The following is a 12754-nucleotide window of genomic DNA, read 5'->3' on the forward strand; positions in this document are numbered from 1 at the left end:
GAATGCTAGGTTGAATCCTTGCAGTGATTAACACAGATTGTTGTTCACGTTTTCAGCAAAATGTGTTTAATATACGTAATGTGGTAAAGTATCTCAACTTCTTTATAGGAGTGTTTCATCAAAAACTGATATCTATCCCAATAAAGATTTTAGAGCAAATGACCAAATGCTGTCAAAAAAGTTATCTTAAAGAAGTAGAAAAACTAAGGAGTTTAAGGAAGAAACTTCAGAGCCTAGGGATCTGGCTGCTGAAACTATAGTTGTCAATAGTACCACAAATAAATGCAGGAATATTCAAGGAGTCACACATAAAGGAGTATAGATACAATAAAAAGTTGAGAAATTTAAAACAAAGCATTGTTTAATTACGTAACATAAATCAACAACTACAAGGGGGTGATGAGTGTGGGATGGACAAATATGAGGATAATAAGGAAAACTAGTTAGGAATAAGCTGGAATTATCATTGTTTAAATGTAGAGAAAAGTGGCAGCTAATTTATGTATGACAAGGTCCCAGAAAGAATAGAGAACAATTAAATAATGTTTTCTTTGCTGGGTTTCATAGAAATAAACTTATATGGCACAAGAGACCTTTCAGCTGATCACCTTGTTCTAATTACACTCTGCTTTCGTAGAATGACAAATAATTTATCATCTCACTCTTTCTATTCATCCAGTGGAACACTTGGTTCTGCTTCGCACTGCCCCATGAAACTTTGCTAAAATTGTATATTCATGAAAATCCTGCTGTGTTTCAGAAACTAATTGCAGGCCAACTGTACAAATGTTTCTACACATTTAAAACCCAAGTGTAGGTCAGTGTTTATTCTTGTACAGAGAGTTACTGCTTTAGCATTTTCAAAAAGCTGGCCGAACTTTTGATCATTAGTCTATTTTTTGTAATCCAGCTCTCGGTGTGAGTTGAATTCTCCTGTGTTTTACACAAACCCAGAAATACTTACATCAGGATTCCACAGAAATGCAACCAATAGATAATAAACTGAAGCCAAGATTCAAAAATCAAATTTAAGTATCAGGAGAAATGTGGCTAGACTAACAGGATAAGACAGTAAATGACCAGTGGCCAACTATTAAAGGATCAATACATAAAAGAAATACTGATCCCTTTAATGGACAATCACCCCAACCCCCCAAAAAGTAGTTCAGTCATGGCTAACATGAGAAGTTTAAAAATAGTACTAGATGGTGGGAAAAAAATGTAGAATGTTGACAAAAAAAAACAGAAATCTATGCACTGGGAGAATTGCAGAGCTCAGCAAAGGAGGAAAGTAAATAGAACACTTGAATAATCTACTGAGAGAAACAATACAAAATGGTAACAGTGAGCCTTTGGAATTTTTTACTCAACAGTTTTATAAATGTTCAGTCATTCTGTACTTAATATTATTTTCAGTTCCGTATATTAACAAAATTAAAGAATATGTGCAGTGGATTCCAGTTAACTGGGGCATCAGTTGGTTAAACGGGGCAGCCAATTATTTGGGACAACATTTAAAGAACAGAAATCAAGAAAATAGCTGGGATTTCCTTCAGTTATTTGGGACACTATGCCACTTAATTAGGTCAGGAACTTACTGCCAAACAGTTTCTAACTGGCATCAGTCACATGCAATTGTGTGGCGATTAGATATTAACATGCTTTTAAATATCCTCAATTGCATGTACTTGTGTGAATGAAGCAGTGATTTTTGTCACTGATAGTTGCAAGAAATAAGCAGTAACTGGACTGTTCATGGACCATTTTGCTCTTTATGGTTTCAAGCATCCAGGTTTGGAGATGCCAGAAGTGGCCAGCAGTGAAACAATTTCATTACTTCAACAAGTTAGGTAATTACGAAGAATTTGAAGGCATCAGTAATCATCTGGAATGTTACAATGAAAATGAAGATTTGGAGGATGCAATCGATGGAAGTATTCCATGAAGGTAGTCCATTTACAGTCAAGAATTCAGCAGCATACAATAAATGAATTCCTCTGTCAATAAATAGTAGGAACTAATATACAGTTCTCTAGTAGTATTGGTAGTGTTCCAATTTGTTCTGTGTTTCATTTAAATACATAATTTGTTATTCAGTTAAATGATAGTTCGTCTTTTTTTTAAAAATACCTTTTTAACTATTTCCATGAAACTTTGGCTAATTGGAGCAGCTGCTCAATTGGGCCAAAACGTACTGGTCCTGATGTGTCCCAGTCAACTGGCATCCTAGTTAGATGATGTTAAGGCAAAAGATCACCCATGTTCTTTTTGAACAAAAGAGACACAAGGTATTGGAATAGCCCTGTACTAGTTGTACTTTTGTTTCATGATGCAACTGACGCTGATGAATTAAACTTCGAAACAGGCAAAATTCATGCTCTTACATAGAAAACAAAATAGATGGCTAAGATGTGGACTGACTAAAAAGCATAAAGAAATAGTGTATCCAATGGAAAGATCAGAAGTCCTCACAGCATGATTTCACTGGTGTGCCTGGTACCTGCTACTCAAATAATTGCACCGACTGACCTCAACATGCATTTGATGAACTTGTTCCATCCAATGGGCCAGCAATCACATATTCTTTACATTCAGACCTAATCACCAATGAAATAACTTTCAGCATTTCCATCCTATCCTTGTGCTTATTTCCATACTTTCAAAACACCAACTCTTCAGTCACAAGAGACTGAAGATGCTGGAGTCTGGATCAACAAGTCCAAATGAAGGTCTTGACCAGAAAAGATGGTTGCCTATTTCCTGCCATAGATGCTGCCTGGCTCACTCAGCTCCTCCAGCATCTTGTTCGCAACTCTTCAGTCATACTGTTGGCTCAGTTACACAATCTCCTTACCAACTTCATCCTTGAATTCCCCTTGGCTTACAAAAAAACTTTGATAATATCTTTTACAGTAGCAGAAGAAGAAAACTAAGGATGCAATTTGTGTGGTTCTGCCAAAGTCCTGCACTTAAAGAAATTAGAATCAATGTGGAATGTTTAAACTCTTGTAACATGGCAGAATTTTGACAAACATATCTGCAGGGTCACTTTATGGAATGAAGCAAAACAGGATCAGGTGGGGTGGAGTGGAGAAAAGTTAAAGTGAATTGTTAATTGTCTCACATTAACAATTAAAATACAACAACTTTTATTTTGATGCACAAACAGAATAAAACTGCTCATTTACTGGCTGCAAACGTTTTCTTAAATTCATAGGCAATGGCTCACATATACTGGATCTTAAATTAACTGATCCTCATCAACCAAGCACACAACGAAAATACTTCACTTACGTAAAATAACCAGGTGGCAATCCTGTTTCCAGTGCCCAGTTCTTTAAAAGCATCAGGTTCATCTTTCTATAACAAAACCAAAGAATCTTTTATTGTTGCTGTTGCAATGTCTATTCTATAAGCCACGATATGCTTCTTTTCCAGTGCTAAGAATCACTTAATGGATTTATGTACATTTCCTTTCTCTACTCTTTAATGAGAAATGCTAATGTAAGAATACTTTCACAACTTAATTCACCTTTCCATAAAGTAGGAAATAAAGCAAATACAGAAAGACTTTCATATTAATTTTCTTGCAGAACTCAATTTGAGAGTCACGGCAATTATTTCTAGTAGCACAATGCAGGGCAAACAAAATTAAGGGATACACCATAATCAATTACACATCCTCCATCCAGCCATTTTGAATTCAACCATTTCAGATAACCAGCCTTTTGTGTTTGTATCAGAACTGCTCAGTTCTGATTCAAGATCATTACATCTCTTTCCATAGTGTTATTTCACCTGTGTGTATTTTCAGCATTCTTTGTTATTTTAGATTTCTAGCAATATGTTCTGCATTGTATAATTTCAAAACTGTTTTTATTTTCTGCCCTCAATCATTCCCCCAAGTAGACTCTTCTAGGTAGGTGAATTGTTTAAGCACAGGATAGCACCAACAACATTTCTATCATCTGGATTCTTTAGTTCTCCGCCCTATCACAGATATTCCCCCTTGTACTGGAAACTCGAAATGTGCCTGTTTTCTCCCTTTCTCAGTTCTGATGAAAGCTTTCAATCTATTCCTCTCTATAGATATGTATGAGCTGCCATCTCCAGTTTATGGTTTTGAAGTAAAATACACTATCATATTAAACTGGAGGATAATTATTTTTAGGCTTTTCCTCATTCAAGTCATCTATGCACCTGACATCCCACTAAAACAGACACAACATTCTGAACATGTTGAAAGAGGCTCATTCTTATTCAAGAAGACATTTTAATACCATCATACTTTATTGATTCTAATCCCCAAAGTTATTATTTTGGGGAAGCATTCCTTAACTGGAATATATAGGATAACCAGGAGGAGTCCCATGACCTCAACAAATAAATAGCAGAACAAAGAATGAAGGTTGGATAAAATCCTTCAGCACCTTACCAGTCAGTATAGCTGGGATGTAAAATAAAGGAGTTACAACACAGAATTTTAAAAGTTTCATTTTACAGTACAATTACTTATTTTTTTCCCTTTACTGCATTTACTTTATCAGACTTAAAGTTAAAATCATAAATCATTGTTCACTACAAATGTTACTGAAAAAAAATCACATCAAGCATTTTTGATTTATAATGGACATAACTAATCATCAAAACATCAGTAACAACGGTTTACAAATGGCTTAAGTTCCAACAGCCAGAACTCAGCTTCCACACATGCTGAACTCAACCAAATTAATATATTAAAAGACCACAGTGGATGGCTTTACTCTCAGTGGCCGCTTTATTAGGTACACTTGCTCGTTTTGCAAATATCAGATCAGCCAATCATGTGGCAACAACTCAATGCATAAAAGCATGCAGACATGCTTGTTGTTCAGACCAAAACATCAGAATGATGAAAAAAAATGTGATCCAAGTGATTTTGACTGTAGAAAGGTTATTGGGGCCAGACAGGGTGGTTTGAATATCTCCGAAGCTGCTGGTCTTCTGGGATTTTTACACACAACAGTCTCTAGAGTTCATGGAGAATGGAGCAAAAAAAAACAAAAACCAAAAAAACAATGAATGTCAGTTCTGTGGGTGAAAATGCCCTGTTAATGAGAGAGGTCGGAGGCGGATGGCCAGACTGGTTCAAGCTGACAAGAACTCAATATAACTACGCATTACAACAGTGGTGTGCAGAACAGCATCTCTGAGCATACGAGTTGAACATTAAAGTGGATGAGCTACACAGCAGAAGACCAGACTGGGCTCCACTCCTGTACCTAATCAAGTGGACACTGAGTGTACATTGCATATGTTGGTCAGGCTATTCTGCCATTTTCAGAGAACACCATTCAAAGCATCTCTCTCACAACTGACAGCAGTTTTGCTTTACAGAACAAAGTTAAGGATCGAATGATTAATGTAGCTCATAAATAATGTTCAAAGAAGAAACAAAATCCTTAACGAGCAAGAGTACAGTAATTTTACAGCACACGTCTGGAATATAGCCAAGTTCATTTTATCAATACATAAATCAAGTTGGTCAGCATTAATGGACAACATTGATCTACATCCATTTAAGAATGTATCGCTGCATAATGAAAATTAGCTCACCGAAAAAAATTATTTTAGCATAATGATAAAGAATTGCCAATCTAGTGAGAAGTAAAAGAAATAAAACCCAGTAATGATCTCACATAAACATTACAATGGTTAAAGCATATAGCATTAGGTACTTCTCAGAGGTGTTGATAAATGGGATACCTGTAGACACTAATTTATGTATTAATATATATGGAGATTGACAATGTACTCCATAATTCTGTCAGGAAATTAGCAAGTCAAAATTGTGGTGGATTCCAATTTAAAACTCATCTCTCTTTTTCAAAATAAAAACATCTTCCCAACTCACTGAAAAGATATTTTATATTGGCTCCTGAAATTACTAAGACAAACCAATCACCAAGTTTGCAATGATAAAATGTTCCAACTTTATGCTCATCAATCAGTTTGATTTTCCCAAATTAGGTGCTTCCTTTAGAGTTACAGAATTGTGGAATCATGGAAGCAGACCATTCATCCTACTCCAACCATGCCATTCAATGATCACCTTTCCAAATTAATTCCATCTCCCAGCATTTGGTTCATGGCTTTCTATAATATGGGCAGTTCAAGTGCTCACACAGACACTTGTTAAATACTGTCAGTGATCCAGCTTCAACCAATGTTTCCAGATATTTACCACTCTCCAATTGAAGAAATCCTCTTCAGATCCCATATAGATCTCTTCCCCACTTACCCTAAATCTACGTCCTCTAGTTTATCAACTTCTGATACTGGGGAAAAGTTTCCTACAGCCTACCCTATCTACACCATTCATAATTTTACATACCTCATTCAAGTCCCTCATAGTGTGCTCTGCTCCAGAAAGTATAGATCTAGCATCTCCAGTCTGTCCTCGTAACAGAACTGTTCCAGCCCTGGCACTATCCCATTGAATCTCCTCTGCAGCCTCTTTTCTATGGCATGACGACCAGAACTGCATGTAATACTCCAGTCAATGTCTGACCAAGGCTTTTTGAAGTTGTAGCATAACCTCTCTACTTTTGTATTCGGTACCCTAATTAATGAAGGCTAGAATCTTATTGTGTTACATAGCCTTGTTGATTAATATTGATTAGGGTTGCTCTATCAATGCAGAGCAAATTTTATAGCACTGCTTTCCAGTGCAAAGTCACGATGAGGCTCATAGCGCTGATAAACACCATAATGACCCACTTGAAAAAAAAACTAATGGAGAAAAAGAGCTGAAAAATAACACTTACCCGTCCAAAGTCAAAATGAGGCTCGTACTGGCCACCAACCCCATAATTGGCAACCTGTTCAAAAGGAGGAGTCATACCAAACCAGTCATGCTCAGTATTTCTCAGAGGATAATTTACAGGATCAAAGTACAGTGAAATGTGTATTAATAAAGCAGATGGCACAAAAGGTTTTGTTAAACTGGAACTGGAATGTATGCTTTGCATTGTATTTTAATTTCACTAATATCAACACGAGACCTGTTCTAACAAAATCCAGTACCTTTCATCTTTTTGGCTAACTGCAGTTTACTTTTGTATTAATGAAGTGTGGGGAACTACTAACGTGGGGAAGAGCAACAACTGTTGCACAGCCCAGGGTTCTCCTGTGACAAAAAACATTCACTGACATGACTGAAGTTCTGGCAAAGATGAGGCTATTCCCTATTAAGCAATGGTTGAAATATAGCTTTATGATGGATTTTAGTGTGAAGACATTATGTGGTAATGCTGATGGTACAGTTCACACAATGGAATGTGGATTTTTTTTTTGGTCTGGTGAAAGACCTTCCAACAGAATTGAAAAGAATGATAGCCAGAGACAAGAAAAGAAGCTTCAATTTCTCACTCCACAGGTTCTAACCTAACTTGCTGATTATTTCAAAATTATTTCTAGTTTCCAGAATCTGCATTATTTTGCTTTAACTTCACTACTAAAGGTGGATAAGGAGGCAGCCTTAAAATTCTTTCTTTAATTAATTTTAGAAAGCGTTCTCCCTTAACTAGATGCTGTTCTGTTAGTACTGCCAAACTGTAATCTGCTATTTTTAATGTATATTCGGAACAAGGGTCTGCAGTAGTTATCAACATAAATATTCACTTCCCTATTTATAAGGGCTTGCTCTCAGATCTTTTTGCTCAATGTTTAGTTCAGCACCTACCTGCAGTTCTTCTGCCGTGGAAACGTCAAGCCCCGTGATGTCTTCTATTCTCTTGTTAATACGACTTATTACAGGATCTTCATAACCTGACAGCCAAGCACTGGGCAGAGGCAAAAATATGTTTGAGTTATCCCTTATTATCTACACAGACATCCTTAATATTTTTATTAAAAAGCATCTCAGTAGAGTTCATATGTTCTTAGTACTGTACTTCATTTATCCTACAGTTGCATTTGTATTAGTTTGAAAATCACACTAGATAATTTTAGAATATCTCAATAAGATCGCCCTCTGCACTTTAACTCTTTATTAACCACTGCTTGTCATGTCCTGAAATTCGTCCAGTCAAGAAACCATGATGAATGCACAGTCTTTTCCAACTACGTGACTAACTCTTAGATATGAATTCACAGCAATAAATGTCATGTGAAGTTATTTTCATATTTCCTAATAATAATTGAGGCATCTCACTAGCTCATCTTTGCCAACCAACAGCCCCATTCCTTCATTTATTTCCTTGTAACCTAGCATTGACATTCCTCCCATTCCAATTCTTTCACCATTCACCTACATCAGGGGAAACTTACAGTAGCTAATTAACAAACCACTCAGTTTATTCTTTGCAATTTGGAAGGAAATCCAGAACACCCACATGGACGTAAGGAGAACACGTGAAATTCACACAGCCAATACCAGATGCCAGGATCAGTCGGGGTCACGGGATCTTGCAAAAGCAACAGTACTGCTTTATTGTGCTGTCCAAACACTCAAGAGCTTGGACAACATTATCATGATACTGGACCCTCATAACTTGTCTACAGTTATGCTCAAGACTGAGTCAAAAGCCAAAGAAAACCTACAATGCTAATCAGGTGGGCCTGAACTATAGGGAAGAAATGGATGGGTGCGAGGAAAAGAGAAACAGAAGCAAATTTAGTTTACGCAGTAGAAATGCTTAAAGAATTTGGTCGCAGTATTACCACATCCCAATGAACTACAGAAAATTTTAATTCCTTGATAACAAAGATAAATGCTGTGCTGACGTTGCTCAGTGGTCATGTTGCTGCATCATCTTTTTCATGCACACCATTCACTTAACACAGAGCTGAAATAACTGGAATAACTTAATGGAGTCTGCTCACAATTTTTTTTTAAATTGCTTCAAAAATACAAATTCTATGTAAAATACCTTCCCAGAACCAATCTGATCACAACCAGTTTACTATACAACTCTGTGCAATAAACTGCCTTTGTTTGACCTAATCAATAGATTATAATTTGTGTGTGAATCTTGGTTTAGAGGTTCAATTCACCCCCCCCCCCCCCACCAAATCAGAAGCTTGTGACCTTAACCTTAGTACAGAGATTTATATAATCTGAGTCAGTACTTGAGTGCTGCATTGGGAGAGTATTGCAATTATCAAGGCTGTAACAGTTCAAATTTGCTTGATAAATGATCCTGTGAAATGTCTTGGGACATTTTTAATGCATTAAAAAACAAGCAGTGTTCATTACTATTGGTTTGCAGATGTTAAATAAAACCTATCTGCCCTCACAGCCTGACATAAAAGATTGCACAGCATTATTTTGAAATGATTTCTGCTGGGTCCTGGCTAATGGTCAAAGTTGAAAGTAAATCTATTATCAAAGTATGTATGTGTCACCATTTCCTACCCTGAGATTCATTTTCTTGCAGGCATTCACAACAAAAAAAACAATAGAATCAATGAAAAACTACACATAACGACTGACAAACAACTAATATGCAAAAGAAGAGAAACTGCAAATACAAAAGAAAAGAGACAAATAATAACATCATGAGATGAAGAGTCCAGGAAAGTGAGTCCATAGGCTGTGGAATCAGTTCAGTATTTAGATGAGTGAAGTTTTATCCACGCTGGGTCAGGAACCTGATGGTCGAAGGGTAATAACTGTTCCTGAACCTGGTGATGTGGGAGCTAAGGCCTCCTTTCTGATGGCAGCAGTGAGATTGTGGATGCTGCTTCCTTGCAGATATGTTAGTTATCTCCTAACTGGCATCATTATAATTAGGTTATTGGGATATTTATCTTAGTATCATTTGAAGAACCTTGTTTTTTGTGAACTTGCTGCTGCATACCCAAAATTACAGCTAAGAAATAAGAAACAGGAGCAGGAGTCGGCCATCTGGCCCATCAAGCCTGCACCGCCATCCAATAAGATCATGGCTGATCTGGCCACGGACTCATCTCCACCTACCTGCCTTTTCCCCATAACCCTTAATACCCCTACTCTACAAAAATCTATCCAACCTTGTCTTAAATTTCTTTACTGAGGTAGCCTCCACTGCTTCATGGGCAGAGAATTCCACAGATCCACCATTCTCTGGGAAAAGTAGTTCCTCCTCATCTCCGTCCCAAATCTACTTCTCAGGATCTTGAGGCTATGTCCCCTAGTTCTAGTCTCATCTAGTGGAAACAACTTTCCTGCCTCTATCTTACCTATCCCTTTCATAGTTCTAAATGTTTCTATAAGATCTCCTCTCATTCTTCTGAATTCCAGCAAGTACAGTCCCATGTTACTCAATCTCTCCTCATAGTCTAATCCCCTTATCTCTGGAAGCAACCTGGTGAACCTCCTCTGCACTGCCTCCAAAGCCGGTATATCCTTCCTCAAGTAAGGAGAACAAAATTGCACACAGTACTTGAGGTGTGGCTTCACCAGTACCCTGTACAGTTGCAACATAATCTCCCTGCTCTTAAATTCAGTCCCTCTAGCAATGAAGGCCAACATTCCATTTGCCTTTTTGATTGCCTGCTGCACCTGTAAACCAACTTTTTATGATTTGTGCACAAGCACTCCCAAGTCCTTCTGCACAGCAGCATGCTGCAATTTTTTACCATTTAAATAATAAACTGCTCTTTCATTTTTCCTTCCAAAGTGGGTGACCTCGCATTTACCAACATTGTACACCATCTGCCTGACCCTTATCCACTCAACCTATCTTTATCTCTCTGCAGACTCTCTCTATCTTCTGCACAATTTGCTTTTCCACTCAATTTAGTATCATCAGCAAACGTAGATACACCACACTCGGTCCCCTCTTCTAGATTGTTAATGTATATCTTGAACACAGTTGTGGGCCCAGCACCGATCCTTGCAGCACACCGCTCACCACTAATTGCCAACCGGAGTAACACCCATGTATCCCAACTCTCTGCTTTCTAGTAGTCTTACCATGTGGAATTTTTAAATTGACATAAATAAATAGCAGCTTAATCCTACTACAAGCTGACCTTAGAACTTGTGTGTGTAAATCTGAAATCAAAATTGAAGGACTGATACCACAGTAAGAATGATATTCCTTGGATTAAATATTTTGATGTTAACTACTTCTACTACAAGATTTCTTCAAACAAAATTTTCAAATCAAGAGTAATCTAAAATTTTTGAGCATTCTAAAAATACTATACATTGTTATTATTATTGCACTGAGTTAAATTTGTCCCTAATTTTGGGAACTTATTAACTGAAAGTGTTAATATCTTTATTAGAATGGCACTCTTGTGCCAATGTTTCTCAAGCTATCCTTGCAATAAAGTCTAGCCTCAACTTGTCAATTTCAACCTAGAACCACATTTTATATATATTCAGCCAGCAGTTTGATATGCTTGGATTCTAGGATTTTGTTATGGCATGGCTCATTGGTAAAGAAACACTTAAGCCACTACAGCAGAATCTGTTTGAATCAATTAATCATTGAACAGTCTGGGTTTTATATAACACTAGTCTAAGTTCCAACAATAAACTCACAAAGAACAAAAGCTTAAACTTCCATGTAAGAGCAAATAACAATTTATCCAAACATTTTTTCCTAAAGTTAGTTGGCGTCATTTTTGGTTTACATGACAAATGAATAATCCTGATAGTAACATAAGATAGTAAGACAGTTGTGGCTACTGATCAAATTCCATGCCACCAGTAGGAGAAAGAAAAAGCTCAAACTATAAGAATACCTTCAGGGAAGGCTGAATCAAAGGAAATACATTAGGTTAGTTCTTTGAATGGACCTCTGCTTTAAAGTTATCTGCATTTCTACAGATAAAACTAAAACCATTATCAACAATTGGAGAAAGAATCTTTTAGAGGAAGCACGTATCCATTCAAATAATCATTTACATAAAAAGCATACATTTGTTATATTTTATATTTGAACAAGAATGAAAACTAAAATCTGCACTCCCAAAGTAATATCGGAATCTCAAGTTCAAAAGTGCAACCCAGTTCTCTCTGCTATGTATCCTAATGCTTGGAGTGTGCTTAATCTTTGAGGTGAATAGCCTTCTAGCTCTTCATTGCGCCAAGAAAATGGAAAACTCTTCATTAAATTAAACATCAACAGACATCTGGCCAAATCTAGAAGACAGAGGACAATTCATTGCTTTTATTTTGAAAAGGAAAATGCTTTTGATTCAAGTTGAGAACGATTATTTAGGTCACTTTTCACAGCTGTTTAAATTATTTCCCCTGTTTTCTTTGAGATTGAGCTGCTTGCATTGACACGTAGCAGAGCACCAAATAAACTCAACTTAATCTGTGCCAACCATAGATGCTTCATTGCACACCGAGTTATTTTCCATCTGCAATCTACATACAGACAGGAATGTTCATTCATACCAACTCTGGCATGTATAGTTGACTTCTTGAAAATACATTCAAGCAACCCTTACAAGAAAATTACATGCAACCTCCAAACTGCCTGGTACGGAAACTAACCTGAAAAAAAAAGTGGGCAATGATAAGCCACAAGGATTCTGTCAAAGTCTCATAAATAACCCATCAGAAGATTATCAAAACCCAGCAGAGTTAGGTCTCTGTACATTGTACCAACTGATGGGGTTCCTCATGAATGGATAAAACCAGCACTTACCATTTTCTGGTAAATATGATTAACAGGAACAATACTGGGATCATCCAAGTCTTAGGCTCATTTTAAGTGCAGTACACTAAGTGTCCACTTTATTAGATAAACCCATGTTTATTAATGCAAAT

At 36.8% G+C, this 12754-nt stretch overlaps 1 protein-coding gene across 6 annotated transcripts in view; it reads right to left on the reverse strand.

The window, feature by feature from the left end:
- The window catches only part of p4ha1b (prolyl 4-hydroxylase, alpha polypeptide I b), a 100636-nt gene that overhangs the window by 14217 nt on the left and 73665 nt on the right, over positions 1 to 12754 (reverse strand). For all 6 annotated transcript variants that reach the window (XM_059946496.1, XM_059946494.1, XM_059946495.1 and 3 more), the window contains 3 exons: positions 7724 to 7823; positions 6807 to 6860; positions 3295 to 3360 (listed from right to left, as the gene is read on the reverse strand). In XM_059946496.1, the coding sequence (XP_059802479.1) occupies positions 3295 to 3360; positions 6807 to 6860; positions 7724 to 7823 (220 nt within the window). The remainder of the gene's footprint in view (positions 1 to 3294; positions 3361 to 6806; positions 6861 to 7723; positions 7824 to 12754) is intronic.

The sequence above is a fragment of the Hypanus sabinus genome, chromosome 21 (assembly GCF_030144855.1).
Source record: "Hypanus sabinus isolate sHypSab1 chromosome 21, sHypSab1.hap1, whole genome shotgun sequence".
In the NCBI taxonomy this organism is placed as follows: domain Eukaryota; kingdom Metazoa; phylum Chordata; class Chondrichthyes; order Myliobatiformes; family Dasyatidae; genus Hypanus; species Hypanus sabinus.